General features: G+C 41.8%; 1 protein-coding gene across 1 annotated transcript in view; it reads right to left on the bottom strand.

Annotated features, from left to right (window-relative positions):
- Positions 1 to 1,905: 1,905 nt before the first annotated feature.
- Positions 1,906 to 20,667, bottom strand: part of ANKRD65 (ankyrin repeat domain 65) — a 36,569-nt gene continuing 17,807 nt past the window's right edge. The window contains exons 2-4 of the mRNA XM_073602886.1: positions 19,104 to 19,302; positions 6,487 to 7,036; positions 1,906 to 2,821 (exon numbers count right to left, since the gene is read on the bottom strand). Of these exons, the coding sequence (XP_073458987.1) occupies positions 2,567 to 2,821; positions 6,487 to 7,036; positions 19,104 to 19,300 (1,002 nt within the window). The 5' untranslated portion in view covers positions 19,301 to 19,302 and the 3' untranslated portion in view covers positions 1,906 to 2,566. The remainder of the gene's footprint in view (positions 2,822 to 6,486; positions 7,037 to 19,103; positions 19,303 to 20,667) is intronic.

The raw sequence follows: 20,667 nt of genomic DNA on the forward strand, positions 1-20,667 counted from the left end.
CACACACACACACACACATAATTAGAGCTTTCTTTTGGTGTTATTTGATCACCACTAGGTTTTTTATTTTTTGTGATATAAATGAAAAAAGACCGAAAAGTTTGAAAGAAAAAACAATATTTTTTACTTTTTGCTATAAAACATATCCAATAAAAAAATTTAAAAAATCAATTTTTTTCATAAATTTAAAGCAAAATGTACTCTGCTACATGTCTTTAGTAAAAAAAAAAAAAAGAAAGAAAAAAAAGTGCACATTGATTGGTTTGCGTGAAAGTCATAGTGTTTACAAACTATGGTATAAATATTGGAATTTTAATTTTTTTTTTATACACTACTAATGACAGTGATCAGCAACTTATAATGGGACTGCGATAGTGCGACAGTCTATCTGACACTAACTGATGCTGGGGGGTGAGGGGGGACTGACCAACTGCCACTGACATCACCAGTGACACTAATGCCCCGTACACACGATAGGATTTTCAGACGGAAAATGTTCTATGGGAGCTTGTTGTCAGAAATTACGACCATGTGTAGGCTCCATCGGACATTTTCCATCGAAATTTCCATCACACAAAATTTGAGAGCTAGTTTCTCCGACAACAAAATCCGTTGTCGGAAATTCTGATTGTGTGTACACAATTCCAACGCACAAAGTTCCACTCATGCTCGGAATCAAGCAGAAGAGTCGCACTGGCTATTGAACTTCCTTTTTCTCGGCTCGTCGTACGTGTTGTACGTCACCGCGTTCTTGACGTTCAGAATTTCCGACAAGATTTGTATTTACCGTGTGTATGTAAGACAAGTTTGAGCCAACATCCGTCGGAAAAAAAAACATGGATTTTGTTGTCGGGTGTGTTTAGGGCATAAGGCTTCATGTACACGGGATGTTTTTACAACCTCTCCTGAACGATTTTACTTGACAGATAGTAACCCACGTTTAAAACATCAGTTTTGCCATGTTTACATGCCTTTGCGTTTAGCGGCGTTTTGCCGCGTTTGCGTTTAGAAGTGTTTAAAAAAATGTACATTTTTTTTCTTTCAAAATAGCCAAAAATTAGAAACGCCTGTAAACGAAACGAGTTTAAAAGAGTTTAAAAGCGTTTGATGCTTGAAATGCCTCTAAACTCAGCTCCTGAACCCATTTTTTTGCATTCCAAAAAAGTCTCTAAACTCAACTGCCTAGAAACGGCTATAAACGACCCTGTGTACATGTACTGATAAGATAACATAGAGGAGAGTTCAGGAGCAGTTGAAAAAAATGCCCAACTGCTCCTAAACGTCCGTTTAGCAGCAGCAGTGTACGTGAGGCCTAATACAGTTATCAGTGCTAATAATATACACTGTCACTGTGCTGACACTGGCTGGGAAGGGGTTAACATCTAGCGCGATCAAGGGGTTAAATGTGTGCCTAACTTTGGGTAATCTGTGTATAATGTGTTGTTTTTAAATTAAATATTTCTTTGTTTCTTATTCCTACTTTGCAGGGATAAGAAACAGAGAGAGATTGTTCCCTCTGTACAGAGCCCTGTGTTGACAATCAACACAGGGCTCTGTACAGAGGGAACAATCTCTCTGGGCTCTGTGATTGGACACAGCCAGTCAGCAGGTCCCAGCCTTGAACCATTGGCCAGAACTTGCTGACAGACTCACGCTGTGTACAATCACAGTGGGTGCCGGCAGGGGGGCGCACATGCATGCCCCGTAAACCTGGAAGCAGGCAGGTGGGTCTTTGCCTGCACGGGCCGCCGGTCCGCAGTACGGAAGCGATTAAATGCACAACATGTCTAATTTATGGATCTTTGTCTGATTTATGGACTGTAAAAGAACAGTTTTGTGGATGATGCGTTCCTTTTAATCACTGAAAAAATGTTTTTTTAGACTTGATTAAGCCTTGTGGCTTCATTCTTTTCATAAAAAAAAAATGTTTATTGGGGTCTATAACGTTACAAAGCATACATTTCAAGTCAGGTTGTACATACATGACTGCTCAGAAATGTTATGGAATGTGAGCCCAGTAGATGTCCCATGCACCAAGCAAAGTGACAGTCATCTCAGTACGTGAGCTGAAGCTGATTATGTATGGGGGGCTGTGAAAAGGTATAGACCTCATTGTACTTGACTCAAGCCTGTAAGGATAGAAAATAGAAAAAAAAAAGAAAAAAGAAAAAAAGGAAAAGGGGAAGAGAGAAAGTGTAGGAAAGAGTGCAAAAAGAAGATACAAGGACAATGACAAGCAAGCAGGGGAAGGAGTAAGTAAGCTGGATGGGGCAAAGGGAGCGCGGGGACCGGGTGGGGGATCAATAAAGGTGACTGTAGCCCACTTGGACATCCCACATGGAGTGTCACATTAAATCAAAATCATAGTAGACGTCTCTCAAAACTAAATGGAAGGAAACGCCTAACAAAAGGGGTCCAGATTTTGTCAAATGTGGCCATTCTGTCCAACAGCTTTCCCGTAGTTTTCTCATAGATTAGAGTACCCTTGATTCAGCTTTGGCCTTTAGAAATTTAGAGCTGAGGATTTTCCAGATTTGACAATGTCTTTTTTATTTGGTTTGTGGCTTCATTCTAGATGTGCATCCTCAGTTAATGTCACTTGTTCTTGAAGGTAAGTGGACACTTGGAGGTGTCCCAGCAGGGCTGCCCTATGCATTGCATTGAGGCCCAGGCTGTCTTTTCTATTTAGAGAGGCTCCATCCTGAACCAGCAACTGTATGACACTGAGGTGTCCTGCACCCGCTGCTCGGTGTAGTGCTGTCCGTCCATGCTTATCTGGGATGTCCACCTGAGCTTTTCTCTTCAACAGCAGCCGAACCACCTGTGAGAGTAGAACAAGGTTGGAAAGTTAAGGCGGATCTTCGCTGTATCTGAGAACCACAAACCAAAAACACTATTTAATTCATTTTAATTATTCAAAGCAAACTCCCCCATCCATTAATGTCCCCATGCTTTATTTTGTAGAGAAATCAATTTTCAAAACACCCCCTAGCATTTCTGGCCATATCCATTTTGAGTAAGGGCAAATGATTCATGTAGCATTTATTTTCTGGCATCCATCTGCCCTTAGCTCAAGCATGCACGCAGAAGAGTGTGCTTAGCTGAGAAAAACCCTCCTCCCCTCCTGAAGACTCCTAAGATGTATGACACAATTTGCCTAGGCAAGAAACCAGGAAGTAACTGAAGATATGTAAAAAAAATAAAGTTTAAAACAAGTAAGGCTCCATTCACACTCATTTTCTCCGACTTTGGAGTGCATCTTTGATGCAACTTTGGATGGGTGCAACTTGGATACGACTTTGCCTTTGACCAGTGATAATGGACAATTGTTGCACAACTTTTGAGGGTTAACATTGAAGTCTATGGCCCTCAAGTTGCATGAAAGTCGGACCAAAGTAGTGCATGAACTACTTTGAACTTTTTGCAACTGTAAGTCACGCATATAGAAATGGTTATCATTGGAAAACACGGGGAACGACTTGTCACGCGACTTTGATATCCAAACTTGCATGACAAGTTGCACAAGTGTGAATGACGCTTAACCACCCAACTGTTTGCCGACCAGCCGACCAGCCGCCGCAGTTGTACTGTGGCAGAATGGCACAGGTAGGCGAATCGCCGCTATGTTACGTCGGTTCCTAAGGTGGCCACTAGGGGCGCGCATGCACCACCCGCTGCTCACCCCCGGAGCCAATGCGAGTGCCCGGGGGGCTCGATGACCGCCAGGCTCCCGCGATTGCTCGTAACACGGCGAGAACCAGGATCTCTGTGTGTAAACAGAGTATGAACAGCGATCTGTCATCTCCCCTAGTCAGTCCCCTCCCCCCTTCAGTTAGAACACACATTAGCCCCTTGATCACCCCCTAGTGTTAACCCCTTCACTGCCAGTGACATTTTTACAGTAATCAATGCATTTTTATAGCACTGATCTCTGTATTAATGCCAATGGTCCCAAAAATGTGTCAAAATTGTCCGATGGGTCCGCTATAATGTCATAGTCATGATAAAAATCGCAGATCACTGCCATTACTAGTAAAAAAAATAAATAATAAAAATGCTATAAAAATATGTCCTATTTTGTGGATGCTATAACTTTTGCGCAAACCAATCAATATACGCTTATTGCGAAATGGGGATATTTATTGTAGCAAAAAGTACAAAATATTGTTTTTTTTTCAAAATTGGCGCTCTTTGTTTGTTTATAGCGCAAAAAATAAAAACCGCAGAGGCGATCAAATACCACCAAAAGAAAGCTCTATTTGTGGGAAAAAAAGGACGTCAATTTTCTTTGGGTACAGCATGGCAGGACCAGGCAATTGTCAGTTAAAGCGACGCAGTGCCGAAGCGCAAAAAGTGCTCTGGTCAAGAAAGGGGTAAAATCTTCCAGGGCTGAAGCGGTTAAGGACTGAGCCTCGTTTTGAGATTTGGTGAATACACCTCTCCTGCCCATTTAAAACAATGGGGCAGCGCCGCCATACCGCCGGCAAAGCGCCGCTGCAGCAGCATTTTGCGGTCAAATTGAGCCCTTTTTCGGCCGCTAGCAGCCGAATAGCGCCACTAAAACGACGATAAAGCGACGCTAAAAATAGTGCCGCTTTACCGCCAGCGCCCGGGGCGGCTCAGTGTGAAAGAGGTCTAATGTATTATTTACTTGATCATTTAGTTGTTGTAAATAACCGTAGCAAAAAAATTCTTCAGTGCAATGTGCGCAATACCACCACTGCAATATTGAGGGCATACGCTCACCTTATGGGATGGACTCCACTATTTGTATAAACAGGAGGTCAAATAATGCTTAAATACAATTAATTTTTATTTACGGATACTTCACAGCAAGATCTGCTCACATCCACTCCTTGGTTAAACAAATGTCCGGTCCACGGCAATCCAAAAATCAGAACTAAACCCCATAGTGTAAAACTAGCAGCAATAAGTAAACACTGATACAAGGAATCCAAGATTACACCTTGTGAATGACCTTTGAAAAAGTCCAGAAGGACGCAATGTGTCAGCTGGGCGAAGCAGTGTGACATCATCAAGCCAGTCATTTATAAGGTGCCACCTTAGATTCCTTGTATCAATGTTTACCTACTGCTGTAATTGTTTTTGTGTGTGTGTGTGTATATATATATATATATATATATATATATATATATATATATATATATATATATGCACCCAATATTGCTAAAAGTATTGGGACGCCTGCCTTACATGCACATGAACTTTAAGAACTTTAATGGCATCCTAGTCTTAGTCCGTAGTTTTTAATATTGAGTTGGCCCTTTGCAGCTATAACAGCTTCAACTCTTCTGAGAAGGCTCTACACAAGGTTTAGGAGTGTGTCTGTGTGAATGGTTGACCATTCTTCCAGAAGAGTATTTGTGGGGTCAGGCACTAACGTTGAACGAGCGGGCCTGGCTCACAGTCTCTGCTTTAATTCATCAAAAAGGATTCTATCAGATTGAGGTCAAGTCCAGTCCAGCCAACTTCCTCCACCCCAAACTCGCTCATCCATGTCTTTATGGACCTAGTGTGGATGAGCAAGGTTGAGGTGGAGGAACTAGAGTCCTGACCTCAACCGGATAGAACACCTTTGGGATGAATTAGAGCGGAGACTGCAAGACAGGCCTTCTTGTCCAGCATCAGTGCCTTACCTCAGAAATGTGCTTCTGGAAGAATGGTCAAACATTCCCATAGACACACTTCTAAACCTTGTGGAGCCTTCCCAGAAGAGTTGAAGCTGTTATAGCTGTAAAGGGTGGGCCAACTCAATATTGAACCCTATGGACTAAGACTGGGATGCCAAATAAAGTTCATGTGCGTATAAAGGCAGACGCCCCAATAGCTTTGGCAATATAGTGTGTGTGTGTGTGTGTGTGTGTGTGTGTGTGTGTGTGTATATATATATATATATATATATATATATATGCTGTATATATATATATATATATACACACACACACACACACACACACACTGTATATAAAAAAAAAACGTTGCTTTTGTCTATTTCCCAGACATAGATTTTGAGAGTAACCCAAATGTAAATAAGCTATTGGCAAATTCTGCATAAAATGTTATCATCATCAAGTATTTCATTTGATTATATTTCATTGTCACTAGACTGCGGGGAAGGCAGAGAGACAGCAATAAATCTGACTACATTTCAAACTTTCTTTCCCTATTCAAAAATACAAATAAATGAAGAGGATAAACTGTATTTCACATGCCTCTCTAATCTTCTATGTTGTCTAACAACAAGCTAGTATATGTTCCTGCACGTGCATTTATTCTCCTTTGTCCAGATCAAAGGCTTCTTTACAAGAGACCAGTGTCTGCCAGGACTAATTGCCCGTCTTTCTTTCCTTGTGTACTGTAATTAAGTACATCTTGTCCTTTGTGTGGGGAAATTCAGTCGTCCTAGTTACAGAAATGAGAGTTCCTTGCCATAATCTGTCTAGCTCTATTGCTTCGTTTACTCACCTCCAAATTACCATTATTGGCTGCCACAGCCAGAGCAGTCCGGCCTAGCTGGTCTTGAATATTTACATCAATTCCCTTTTCCAGCAGGTAGTCCAAAGCTTCTAGTTTTCCTGTCTCTGCAGCGATATGTAGTGAGGTCAGATTCCCAGCAGCTTCTAGTGCTAGAGGGACCCCATAGTCACCAAGCAGCTCCATGATATGGACATGATTATTTACTGTGGCCCAGTGCAAAGGACTCCATTGGTTGTTATCACCTATACACGGGTCCAGGTTTTGTTTTAGCAATAGCTGGGTGATGAGTGTGTGCCCATTGGCAGCAGATAAGTGCAGAGCTGTGAGGCCTCCCTTTGTAAGGGCTGTGGCATGGGCCCCGCGGTTAAGAAGTACTTCAGTCAGGTTGGTATGGCCACTCCATGCGGCGTGGTGGAGAGGGGTACAGCCTGAGGCATCTTGGATATGAAGAGAAGCTCCCCGTTGAATCAAAAGTTTTACTGTGGCTGAGTGACCATTTGAAGCTGCACAGTGTAGAGGGGTCCAGCCAAGATCATCCCTTAACGAGAAATAGATATGAATTAAATATTTTTAAATTTATATTAATAAAATAGTTACATGCATTGTTAGTATGCGCTCATATGCAGAAAGTATGTGCAGTGATTACATAGTATTGGGTGGACATTAGCAAAATCAGTGGACCTTCATCCTGTTCACCTACTTTGCATACTCTAAGAAAATGATCGGATTGGCCTAAAGCCCTGTACACACGGGCCAAATGTTGGGAGACATCAGCTGGTTCAATAAAAACCATCCGACATTCGACCTGTGTGTATGTCAGCCGATCCAATGGCTGAGAGCGCTGATCAGGATCTTCCGCCGGGGGGGGGGGGGGGGGGGGATGGGGGGATCGCTGCACTAACGTTGGATGGTTAGTACAGCAGCTCCGACTGAAGCTGTCGTTTTTTTTTTCGTTCAACCCGCTGGGTTCAACTATTATTGTGTACCAGGCTTTAAGGTGCCACATCCCTATTTGGATTCAGAAAATGAAAAAGGGATTGAACATGGAGGGATTTTAAAGGCATAACACAAATTTATAGTTAAAATTGTAAAAGTTATTGTACATTAAAAAATTACTCATAAAAAATGGTTTCATATTAGATAAAAAATCCTGGTTTTACATGAAAATTAGACCTGTTTTCACAAAAAAATTCTAATTGGAATACATATGTTTATAATTGGACATTACACATAATCAGATCAACACATTCAGTTTTTTTCTTTCTGCAAGCTCGACGCGTTTCCTGGAATTAATTCACTTTAGCAGGAGCTTAATAGCGGGATGTATAACTATTTTCTAGATGTAAAAATACATGGAATTACAACATATTTATGACAATCAAATTGCATATTCATATATATCTATAGCAGTGAGTTCCTATGGTATACACTCATTAATTCCAGGAAATGCGTCAAGCTTGCGAAAAGAAATAACTGGATATGTTGATAATATGTATAATGTTGGATTATAAACATATGTATTCGGAAAAAAAAACAGAATTTTTTTATCTGATATGAAACTGTTTTTTTTTGCGTAATTTTGTTAATGTAAAACAAAACGTTACAATTTTAACTATAAGTTTGTGTTAAAAAAAAAAACACCATCTTAAATCTTTTTTAGTTTTTTGCATACGTTAACTCCTTCCCTCTGCCTTTTACCCAGTCACAGAATTATTATTTTTTCTTTGGTAATTTTTTTTTTCAAATTTATGCTACACTGCATTTCTGTTTTTCTTGCCTAGGTGAGAATGGCATCTCCCAGTTACCGGAAGCCTCCTGGGATACTTACATTGCACATTCAGGAGGCTTCTGAGTAAGCTACAGGGTGTGTGCCATAGCGTGTGATCAGATGATCACATCCAGATGATGTAAACAAAAAAAGATGATTGAACAGGACGTGGCATGCGGCAGCGGGATTGTGGATCATAGCAGCATAATGCTGGATTCACTAGGCATGTGAGTATGTTTATTGTGGGCAACAAAACAAAAAAGATAAGAGGGGTTTTAAAAAAAAACACACACACACACATAGGGGGTGAAGTTACTCTTAACAGTAAAATATAGACACAATTGAAAGGGTGTGCAGATACTCTGTATGGACTGTACAGTATAAAAACTCCATCTTAATTCCATATTGCATTAGTTCTCAGTAATTTAGTTTATAAAAGAATATTCTTTATATAGAAAATCCCTTTTTGTTCCTTGAAAATCACATCAGTGTGCAGCAAATAAGGTGGAAACACTTTAGAGTGTATGAAAGGTCCATCTCTGTTCCCTAATATTTATCTGATGTTCCCATTAATGCAGAGCTGTTAGTTTAATGGAGCTTCTGTAGCTCATTTGAAGAGATATTGTCTCTGGGTGTACTCCCTTATACCTGGAAGAACTCATTTTTTTTGCTGGCTGAGACAGTGAGGGAATGCTGGTGAGCTAAGTAATGTATCAGGGGATTACTGTGGGGAGCCCATTACATGGACACTGTCACATTGTGCTGAATGTGATTAAGCCTTAGAATGGGTGAAACGTGTTAGGTGGTGGCCTCAGATTAGAGGTCATTCAGTGTGTGCTGTATGCTCATTAAAACTAAATTGACTTTTTTACATGTTATCGGCACTCTGTCTGATTCTTCTGGTTTACATATAGTATGGAGCGGGCTCCTAGGCTTCAGCACCCGGCTACACCACAGGACTAAGGAGCTTCTTTGAGCTGCTTGGAATGGTGATTCACACACACAGATCATCTAACTGTAAATTATTCTGTGTGTTGGGATAAGGAGATAAGATAATGTTTATGGCAGCTGAACTCCACGATTTTGAAACTAAAGCGATTGTACAATAATCTGATTGCTAATACACAGCTTTCGAGAGTCGGTCACGGCAGTTCATCCAAAATTATCCGAAGAGACAAACATGAAAATTTTTCTAGTACAATACGAGATCATATAGTTTTTGCTGAATCAGTCCATTTTTCGTACGAAAAAAAAAAATCAGAAGAGCAAGACAACGCATGTTCGGAAATAAAACGATACAAGACATTACATTACTTCCAAAGTTGTATTCTGTCATACAAGAATTTCTGTAAGTTGAGTAACCTCTTCATTTTCGATATGAGACCAGCATGCAAAAAAAAAAAACCCGACTATAATTCGTCCCATATTCTCATCATGTGTACGAGCCTTAAAGCTGGTCACACACTGAGCACATTTCAGGTGGTTCCTAAAGCGCCGTCTGCAATTTGATCAGTGGGGCGGCTCTGGTGGCACTACTCTGCCCAACATTTTTCACTAGAAAGATCAAAGGAGATGAGTAGAAAATTGTTACCTCATGGTAACAGGTGCAGGAACTGTTTGGGTGTTTTGACAGCCGGCACCAGCTGTTAGGATACAAAAGGCACAATGGGAGATGCGCCCGTCCATGCTGTTTAGTGTGGATGGAGAAATCCATGGCTGCATTGCAGCTTAAGATATATAAGATAGGTAGGGTGACCACGTTGGGGGGGGGGGGGGGGGGGTTAACAAGTGCTTTAATCAAAAAATGACCTGGTGATCTTGCCATGAAGGTCTTTGTTCAGGTTTTTCAGGGTGACAGCTGTCTGTCCCTGTCTCCCAGTGGTACTTCTATGTTGTCACCCTGTCACTTGGGCCTTTGATAGAAAATACAAGTGTGCTTTCAAAAACATTACACTGGCAAGGTCCACTGTTGTCACCATCAGTGGAGTCTGTGCAGCCATCACTGGTGTACATGCATCTATACACAGTAAGTGGCTTCAAAGAGGCAGCAATAAGATGCAGAAATAAAAAAAGAAAAGCCAAGTTATTTATTTAAAATACATTTTTATGATGCATAGTGCTTAGGCAAACTTTTCAGTTAGGATTTACATTCACAGTACTTTAAATAACTCATACATCTTAATGAAATGGCTGACAAAACAAAGAATTCCTATGTGCTCATATTAATCACTTTCCAAACATTGGCAAATAATTGTTTTGCTACATGTGACAGGGCTCAACGAACAACATAAAAGGCTTTATGTTTTATTCTTTCAAACCATTGGATTATTCTACACCAACAAATGTTCTGTATCTACTTTCTGTTGACTAGCCAGAGACTTTCAGACAAGAAACTTCAGTAAATAAACTGCAACGTGCAAAGTCTTATAGTGTTCAGTACACATCAAGGCTAGTAAAGGCTTAACTTTATAAGTAAGTGGTACATTCAGACAAAACCTCAATGCCTTTAACAGATTTTATATGTGTAATTGAATCATACTAAATAGGGTTGAAAAGAACCAGTACAGCCGTTGTATGTAGTCAATAATTATCTTCAAAAACTGACAGTCTGCACTCTGGATATGTCACCACAATAAAGATGTATTGTAAAAATTTGCTAGCTGTCATATCATTCACTGTAGTTTTCTCTTGGACTAACGCATTTCACCCAAGGAAGTGTGCAGCAGTGCTTTCTTGGATTGTCTACCATTAATTATCTTGCTTTCAATATTTCAATACAAAACAAAACAAAAAAAAAACAAAATAAAAAATTATCCCCTGCATATTATGTAAGTTTGCCCACTTACAAAGAAATGAAGGGTCTATAATTGTTATCATAGATGTAATTATAGAGACAGAATATCAACCAAAAATCCAGAAAAAACACATGATACAAATATTATAAATTGAATTGCAGTTCAGTGATTAAAATAAGTATTTGATCCCCTACCAACCAACAATTTTGGCTACCACAGACTGGCTACAGTACGTGCTCATGTGGTAAACAGATTAGTCCTGTCAATTTAGGTAGCTGCTCCTAATGACAACTCGTTATGTGTATAAAAGACACCTGTCCACAGAATCTTTCTTCTATTCAAACCTCACCATCATGAGTAAGATCAAAGAGCTGTCAAAGGACCTCAGGGACAAGACTGTAGATCTGCACAAGGCTGGAATGGGCTACAAGACCATCAGCAAGATGCTTGGTGAGAAGGAGACAACTGTTGGAGCGCTTTTTCGCAAATGGAAGAAAAACAAAATAACCCCTCAATCTGGAGCTCCATGCAAGATTTTGCCTCATGGAGTAAGGGATGATAATGAGAAAAAACAAGAATTCAACTACAGGTGAGTCTAATTATTCATTAAACAGATGTCCAGCAGACAGCTGTTTATAAAAAGGCGTCACTTAACAAAGAAACACCCTTCCCATTTCATGCTGTCAGCAATGACACCGCATGGAAGAGAAATGTCACAAGGCCTGAGAAAGAAAATCATTTCTTTACTCAAGAAGAGTGAAGGCTACAAGAAGATCAGCAAAGCTTTAATTATAAGTCAGAATACTTTATAAGGTATACAAAAATTTAACAAAGATGGAACTGCAACGATCTCACAGAGATGTCCAGGCCATCCACAAAGGTTAGCACCTCAACAGGAGCGTCTTCTGATGAGAAGAGTTGAAGAAAATCACCATGCAAGTTCACTGCAGTTAGCTAGAAAAATAGAAAGCCAAATTTGCCAGGGCCTATGCTGAAAAAGAAGACGACTACTGGGACTCTGTACTCTGGAGTGATGAGACCAAAATAAATGTTTTTGGAACTGATGGCTTCAAAACTGTATGGTGTTGTAAAGTTGAGGAGTACAAAGAAAAATACATGGTGTCTACAGTGAAACTTGGTGATGGCAGTGTCCTTCTGTGGGGCTCCATGATTGCTGCTGGTGTCGGGGAGCTGCATTTCATTGATGGTATCATGAATTCACAGATGTACTGCTCTATATTGAAAGAGAAGATGTTACCATCACTCCATGCCCTTGGTCGTCGTCCGCTTTACCAACATGACAATGATCCAAAACACACTTCTAAGGCCACTGTTGCATTTCTGAAGAAGAACAGGGTGGAAGTGCTTCAGTGGCCAAGTATGTCTCCTGATCTGAACCCAATCCAACACCTATGGGGAATTCTATAGAGACAAGTTGAGCATCACTCTCAATCCAGCATCCAGGCTCTAAAAGAGGTCGTTCTTGAAGAATGGAAAAAAATAGATGTTGCAATATGTCACCAACTTGTTTATTCAATGCCTAGAAGACTTGGTGCTGTCCTTACAAATCATGGAGGCCATACAAAATAGTAGATGTCATAGTTTTTGTTGGGGGGTGTATTCGTCGTAGAGAGGAGGAGAGTACACCGTTCGTGCTGCAGTCCTGGCATGTACAGCAGTGGTGGCTGGTGCTAAACAACCCCCCCCCAGGTCCGCACTCACCGCTCCATGGTCCTGGCACTCACCGCTCCACGGTCCCGGCATTTACCGTTCCACGGTCCTGGCACTCACCGCTCCATGGTCCCCACAGTCACCGCTCCATGGTCCCCGCACTCACCGCTCCACGGCACGGCCCCTCCGCGGCTTCATCGCCTTCTCCTCCTGGCCAACCCAATCCACCTCCTGTCCTGATTGGCCGGGAGGAGAAGCCGGAAGACATTAGCGAATATTGATTCACTATTGTCACAAGTGGGTGGGAGCTCAACCTTTTTCAAGCCAATTAGAGCCTCAGCCTCTAATTATGTGCTTGGGGAAAAAAAAAAAAAACCTCATACAAACTTATGAGTCCAGCACCCCGCATGCATCTCGCATGCAAGTCAGGGGGACGGCACCCCTGGACCACTAATGGACCAACCTCTCCTGAATGCTATATCAGTAAAATGAGAGGCAATAACCTCTGGTGAGTGTGGTGTCTTATAGGGAGTGGTGTGCACTTTTTACACATTGGTTGATGATTTGAAGATTTGCACAATCTTTGTGATGTATTGGAAGGAAGAATATTGACTGTTGCACTGAATAATTCAAGAGTTTATGAAGATACCACTGATGGATATATGGGATAATTTATGAACATTTCAATATCAGGGATGTTGGAATATTGGGTGTTTATGTTAAAGTAGAACTATAGGCACATTTTCTTTTTCATTTTGGGGTTACAATATTTTTTTATTAAGAAGATTAAGGACCCTTTCACACAGGGCGGATCCACTCAGCGGACTCTACTAGCTCAGCGGGAGATCGATCCGTTGATCCCCGCTGAGCCGGCGGATGACAGTGTCCGTCTCTGCTCACTGTGCAGGGAGGGACCTGTCAGAGCCCCGCTGATTTCTACAGAAAGATCGGATGAAAACAGACAGCATGTATGTTTTCATCAGATCCCATTCGATCCGATCCGCCAGATGGATGGCGAACGTATCGCCAGACGGATGGCGATGGCATATTGCCATCCATCTCTTTTGAGCGAAACTTGTCGGATCGGATGGCAGGCGGGTTTCAGCAGACACATCTCCACTGACATCCGCCTGCCCATACAAGTCAATGGGTGGCCCGCTCTGATCCGCCTGAAAAACGGACAGGCAGATCTGAGCGGGCTGATCGTATGAAAGGGGCCTTAGATAGAATACATAAACAAGGTAATACAGTTATATTATATAGAATAACATCAATGAATATGAAATTAAAAATATTGGGAATAGTTAACAACCAAAAAATTAAAAATTAAAAAAGGAGAAAGGGAAGAAAAAGAGAAGAAATAAAGAAGAGTAGAGGAAGAGGTGGCTTAAGATATGCTGGGTTTTATAGGAATGGTGGATGTAACCGTATAATTTTAGAGAGAAGGTAAGGAATTATCAATATTAAGCGTGTTGGTAAAGTCAAGCCATGGAGAACCGATTTGTAAAAAGTTAGAATGGTTATCAAGTAGGATAGATTTAAATTATTATATTAAATGGTGCCCATAATTCTTTTCTTCAATTCTCTAACATTCAGGGATGTAGTTCACTAGGCTTTAGTTTTTATGAATCAATTTTTGCTTGTCTTTTATTTATTTATCTTATTATTAACTCCTTAGTTTTCTAATTAACTTATTTACCCATGTCAGGACTACAACCTCATCTAGGAAATGTATTTGATTTTGTGACCTCTGGGGGGGGCCCTCTTTTCCTTTCTACCTCTCCTCCTCTTCCCCTCCCCCTTTTTTCCCCCTTTTCTTCCCTCCCCTCCCTCCCCTCTCCCCTCCTTTCCCTTATTACCAACTGTCCCCCCAGGAATACCCCATTGGTATCTATACTGATATGTATATAAGATTAACAACAATGTGAGCTTATGCAAAATACTACCTTGTTATTTTGTTGCATACGTCCCCATAGTGAGCGAATACTGTCTAGGTCCTGCCTCAATAGGACTGGCTCCTATGGGCTTCCATCTCAGCACCTCCAGTTCAGCCCGGGTTCGCACTATAATGCGCTGCGGACCGCACAGGAGCGCTGTGCGTCCCTGTTCACCGTTTCAGGGACGAATCAGGGCCGATTCTATACCTGAATTCAGCCCTGAAAAGCAGCCAAAGGCACACAGCGTTTTTGTGCAGTGCGCACCGCAGCCGCCACGGAGATATGTGAACCGGCTCCATAGGCAGCCAGTCACATTCTCCTGCTATGCGAATTAGAGGTGCGGAAACGTACCTCTAATTCGCATAGGTGTGAACCCGGGCTCAGTGTTTATATTTATGTCTATGTATTTGCATATTGTTATTATTATTTTTGTTTACTCTTCGGACTTATATTATTTGTTATACTCATTTGATATTTTGTATTTTATCTAGTAAATCAGTTCCACGCTCCTGAAGAAGCGCTATGCGCGTAACATGTTGAGCCTTAGACATCAATACCTACCGATTACATAGCTCTCTCCTGGAGTACAATAATTTTATGATGGAATGATTGGTATCTCATTCTCGTATTGTATATATTACTGCATTGAGCTATGTATGGACTGTACTACTGTAACTGCATCTCTATGGACTGATTTTTTACAGATATTGTATCTGTTCGTTTTTTTTAACAATAATGTTTTCTATGTCTAATAAATTTTAGTTTTTAACTGTACATTACTTGTTATCGTACCTACAAAGTCCAAGCCCACAATTTCCTTTTTCCAATATTCAATTCTGGGACGTGGCACATAGTACCTTATATGTATCCACAGCACCAGTCTGTGCTGATACAAAAATTCTCTAAAGGCTTTAGCAATAGTTTTTTTCGCCTGGCCAAAAAAAAAAAAAAAAGAGATCAATTTTCTCTCGGGTTTACTAAAACTCAGATGTGGTTTATGTAGTAAGGATTCCCATGGGTCTAGATTTATGGGTTTGTTAAAAATGTTGTTAATCATATCATAAATGTGTGTCCGTAGTTTCTGGACAATAGGGCATTCCCACCAGATGTGTAATAAAGATCCTCAAGAATTATGCCCTCTAAAGGGGAGATTGAAGGGGAAATATGAGATTAGTTTGTTGGAGTCATATACCAGCGAAGGAGTATTTTATATGCATTCTCTTGGGCTAGAGCATTAATGGAACATTTAGCCACATTGGTCCAGATTTTACTGCATTCGGTGACATCTAAAGATTCTCCTAGATCAATTTCCCAAGCAAAAGCGTAGGCAGGTTTACTAATGGATTGGGAAGAAATTTGTGAAGCGTAAATAATGCCAGGGCAATGTGGATTTAATTTGCATATTTTTTCAAAAGGTCTTAAGGTCAGACATGTTAAGGAAGAAGGAGAGAGAAGGGTATTTATAAAATTTGTAATTAGAATTAAGCATGATGATTCTGATAGAGGGAGATGCCAATGTTTCGAAAGATAAGATTGTTTTTTTGATCCCTTCTAACGATAAGAGGTCATGTATAAGTTTAACAATTTTATTATGCCACCAAATAACATTTTCAGAATCCTCCATGGTTCGGGGAATATAGGGTTGTTAAGAATCCCAGATAAAGGAAGATGTGGAGATATCAGATGACTAGAGTATTTAAAACGGTCCCAGCAAGAGAGAGAATGGCGTAGAGTAAGATCATCTATAAACGGACGATGGAATTTTAAAAAATTTTGGATAGAGCAAAGGAGGGTTATAACCCCTTTTGTCCATCTTTGTCCCATTGCAGAGATTTCCCTTCACTTCCTGTCCCATGGCCAAACAGGAAGTGAAAGAAAATCTTTGCAAATTAGGGCAATTCCTTGGGGACCCCCAGGCCACCACAACTAGTGTCCCCATTGGAAGATTTCCCCTCTATTACTTTTCTGGGGATTTTCTTTACTTTCACTTTCAATTAAAATGGTAAACAGGACAAATAAAGAGGGTGAATCTCCTTAATGGGGGCACAGACAGCAATAAAAACTGACAGGTTTTCTCATCCCTCTTTATTTTATCCAAAACTAAACAAAGAGTTTTGGCTTTAGTTATACCTTAGAGCAGAGTTCCACCCACTTTTGCCAGGTGGTCTTAAACTAAAGACTACCCCTCCACAAATCATTTTTTGTATATCTTTAATTTTTTTTTCCCTTCTTCCCTGTTTACATAGTGTATCTTGGCCGCGGCGCAGGGCGTTATGTCCTCTTCTGCGGCGAGCCCTCCTCCTTCTCCCCCACGGTCTTCTGGGACCTATGTGTGTCCCAAAAGACAAGCTGGCCATTCACAAAGCGCTGCACAACTCGCGCATGCGCAGTAGGACACCGACTGTAAAGCCTGGAGGCTCCACTACCGGTTGCCCTTAGTTACAATGGCGGCGCCTGCACCCGATCCGATGGACGGAGCGGCCTCGGGGGGCCTACATCGTGGGCTCCCTGGACAGGTAAGTGTCCTTATTAAAAGTCAGCAGCTACAGTGTTTGTAGCTGCTGACTTAAAAAAAAAAAATGTTTGTGGCTGGAACTCCGTTTAAGAGCACTTATATGATATTTTGTATTATTATTGCCCTGCCAGAGAGTATATTTTTAGTTACTCTTGTTTGTATATATAATTTGCATAATGTATATTGAAAGGGCAACTTGTCTACTTTGGAAGCCTGAGACAATACAGAAGCACAGCTGGGAGACAGAACATGGTCACCTTATTATAGGTAATACCTGAACAAGGATGGCAGGCATAGCAGGTGTTCTGTGGTCCCCAGTTTTATTTAGTTAGGACACACTATCTGCATGGAGTTTGCATGTTCTCCCTGTGTTTGTATGGGGCCTCTTTGGGTACTCTGTTTTCCTCCCATACTTTATGATATGGTGGTAGCTTAACTGGCTCCTGTCTAAGTTGGCCCTAGTATGTACACTATGCTACCAAAAGTATTGAGACACACGCATATGAACTTTAATGGCATTCCAGTCTTAGACCGTAGGGTTCAATATTGAGTTGGCCCACCATTTGCAGCTATAACAGCTTCAACTATTCTGGGAAGGTTGTCCACAAGGATTATGTCTATAGCAATATTTGACTATTCTTCCAGAAGCGCATTTGTGAGGTCAGGCACTGATGTTGGACAAGAAGGCCTGGCTTGCAGTCTCTGCTCTAATTCACCCCAAAGGTGTTCTATCAGGTTGAGATCAGGGCTTTGTGCAGGCCAGTCAAGTTCCTCCACCCCAAACTCACTCATCCATGTCTTTATGGACCTTGCTTTGTGCACTGGTGCCCAATCATGTTGGAACAGGAAGGGGCCATCCCTAGACTGTTCCCACAAAGTTGGGATCATGAATTTGTCCAAAATGCCTTGGTATGCTGACGCCTTAAGAGTTTCCTTCCCTGGAACTAAGGGACCAAGCCCAACCCCTGAAGAAAAACAACCCCACACCATAATCCCCCCTCCACCAAATGATTTCGACCAGTGCACAAAGCGTCCCAATACTTTTAGTAATATAGTGTATGTATGCATGTGAGGTGGGGACCTAAGCTGGCTATACATGGATCGAAATTCATCCTTTTCAGCCAACGTCTGTAAACCACTCTGTCAGGTTTTTGCTGCTCGATCAGCACCACTGAAAAAAATCTTGCCGCTATCAGAATACAATACCTCAGCAGGAAGGATTAACCCATCCACATCATTTTTTTTTTTCACTGGTTGAATGAAAAAAATAAAAAAAGAATTATCTATGAGCTGCTTTAGGTTGTACGCTCCCTATGACAGGAACTGATTTGAATGTACAGTATGTAAAGCACTGCATAAATTGTCAGTACTAAATAAATACCTGTAATAAATGGAGACAGGCTCTCTTTAAGAACCTGTTCACACAGCTAGTCAGGAGGCAGTACAATTAGGTGAATGAGCCAAGGTTTTACCCACCCCCCTTAACCCAACACAGCAATCAGAGGAGGCTGTAAACATGCCGCTGCTGGGATGTTCTGTTTTATGGGCCCAACAAAAATTATACCCCCTGTTGCATTTGGCAGAAATGTGACCCAATCAAGTGAATGGGACTGTGTTGCAGCTGCCCTGAAGCTGTCTGCAATGCATGTGGTTGCAGCACGGTGGTGCAAGCTTTTCAGGTTAAAAACAGGTGGTGAGTAGACAACATATAGCCTTCTAGCTGTCTATCAACCACCCTACTAAAAGCGATTTAACCCTAAATTCAGAGTGTTGGCAATGGCTGCTGTCAATGTAAGCAATCCCGTAAGTGTAAAGTAAGCCTTTTTAATTGCCCAGTATGAGCAAGTTTGTAGAGCTAAAGAAAATTGCACAATCAGATTGTACAGTCTATTGCCAGCCTTAGGTTTATGGAAACAAACCTGTCATCAATTTTTTCTCCTTGTTGGAGCAATTGTTTTACAAGACGTGTGTTCCCATTCCAGGCGGCCATATGAAGAGCTCTCCATTCTGCATTGGTATTGCCTTGTTTATCCGGCAGGCTCATCTCCTCGCTCAACTGCAGACATCTTCTGGCCAGCTCTACTTCGGGAGTCAGTCTTCCCACCCTCTGATGCATACCTGCAAAATTACACATACAGCTTCATTACTGCTCATTTTTAAAAATTAAGCTTATTTAGCAACAACAAGAGTTTTACAAGAAGCGCTGTGCAGCTCACGCACACACGGTGGGAAGCCGGCTGTGAAGCCGCAAGGAGTCACAGCTGGCTTCCTACAGTTAGCATACTAGTGGCAGGGACCCAAAGGCCGGTGAAGACTGTGCTGGATCCTTGGACAGGTAAATGTCCTTTTATTAGGTGGTAAGTGTCAAGTAACATCCACATGGATGTCAGGACCCAAAGTTTCACAGCAGAACATGGCCCAAAGCATCACCCTGCCCAGTGGTGGCTGGTGCTCAAAAATTTGGGGGGGGTGCAAACAAACTGAAAAATTCCTAAAAATACTGAAAAACACCAATTGCTGCTTAGCTGTGCCCATCATATGCAGCCACTGTGCCCCATAAAATGCAGCCACTGTGCCATCAATTGCAGCCTCTGTGCCCATCTTATGCAGTCTGTGCCCATCATATGCAGCTTCTGTGCCCATCCTATGCAGGACGTGCCCATCATATGCAGCCTTGCCCGTCATATGCAGCTTCTGCCCATCATATGCAGCCTGTGCCCATCTTATACAGCCTGTGCCAATCTTATGCAGCTTTTTTCACAATGCCTTTTGGGGGGAGGGGGGTTGGGCAGTGGACAGTGTAGGGCGGGTGGGGGGTGTCAGTAGTTTTTTATTTTATATTTTTTTTACAATTTTATTTTGTATCATTTTTTTTTTTACAATTGACATTTTTAATAATTATTGCAATTTTTTTTATCAGCGCTGTTGGTGGGCTTTGGTGAGATAGTAGGGGTCTAAACAGACCCCCTTGACATCTCCCCTTTGAAACACAGAAAGAGACTGAGGACACAGATTACTCAGCCCCTTTCTCTGCAGTCTCAGCACTGGAGATGAATGGACAGGAGACAGAGGCTCCTGTTTATTCATAAACTCAAAACACGGGTTACTCTGCTCAGTTATCAAAGGACACAGGAGCGATGGCTCATTGTGTCCAATTCAGAAAAGGAAAGGGCTCCTTCCTCCGCTCTCCATCCTGACAGATCCCCCACAGTATCCGGCGGGAGTGGAGGGAAGTCAGCTGCAGGGCATGAGGAGGGGCGGAGGACAGGGGAGCGGAGGAGCACACAGGGGGAAGAGGAGGAGGACACGGAGGGGGGTCGGAAGAGGAGGACACAGGGAACAGCCAGTGATGACCAGTGCAGTGGGAGGGACAGTAGTGAACACTGATCTCCCTGCATAGCTTTTCAGCTGACAGCCATGGTAGGGAGAGGAGGAGAAGCGTCTGTCAGCTGAAAAGCTATGCAGGGAGATCGGTGTTCACAG

Source organism: Aquarana catesbeiana, linkage group LG10 (assembly GCF_042186555.1).
Source record: "Aquarana catesbeiana isolate 2022-GZ linkage group LG10, ASM4218655v1, whole genome shotgun sequence".
Taxonomy (NCBI): Eukaryota; Metazoa; Chordata; class Amphibia; order Anura; family Ranidae; genus Aquarana; species Aquarana catesbeiana.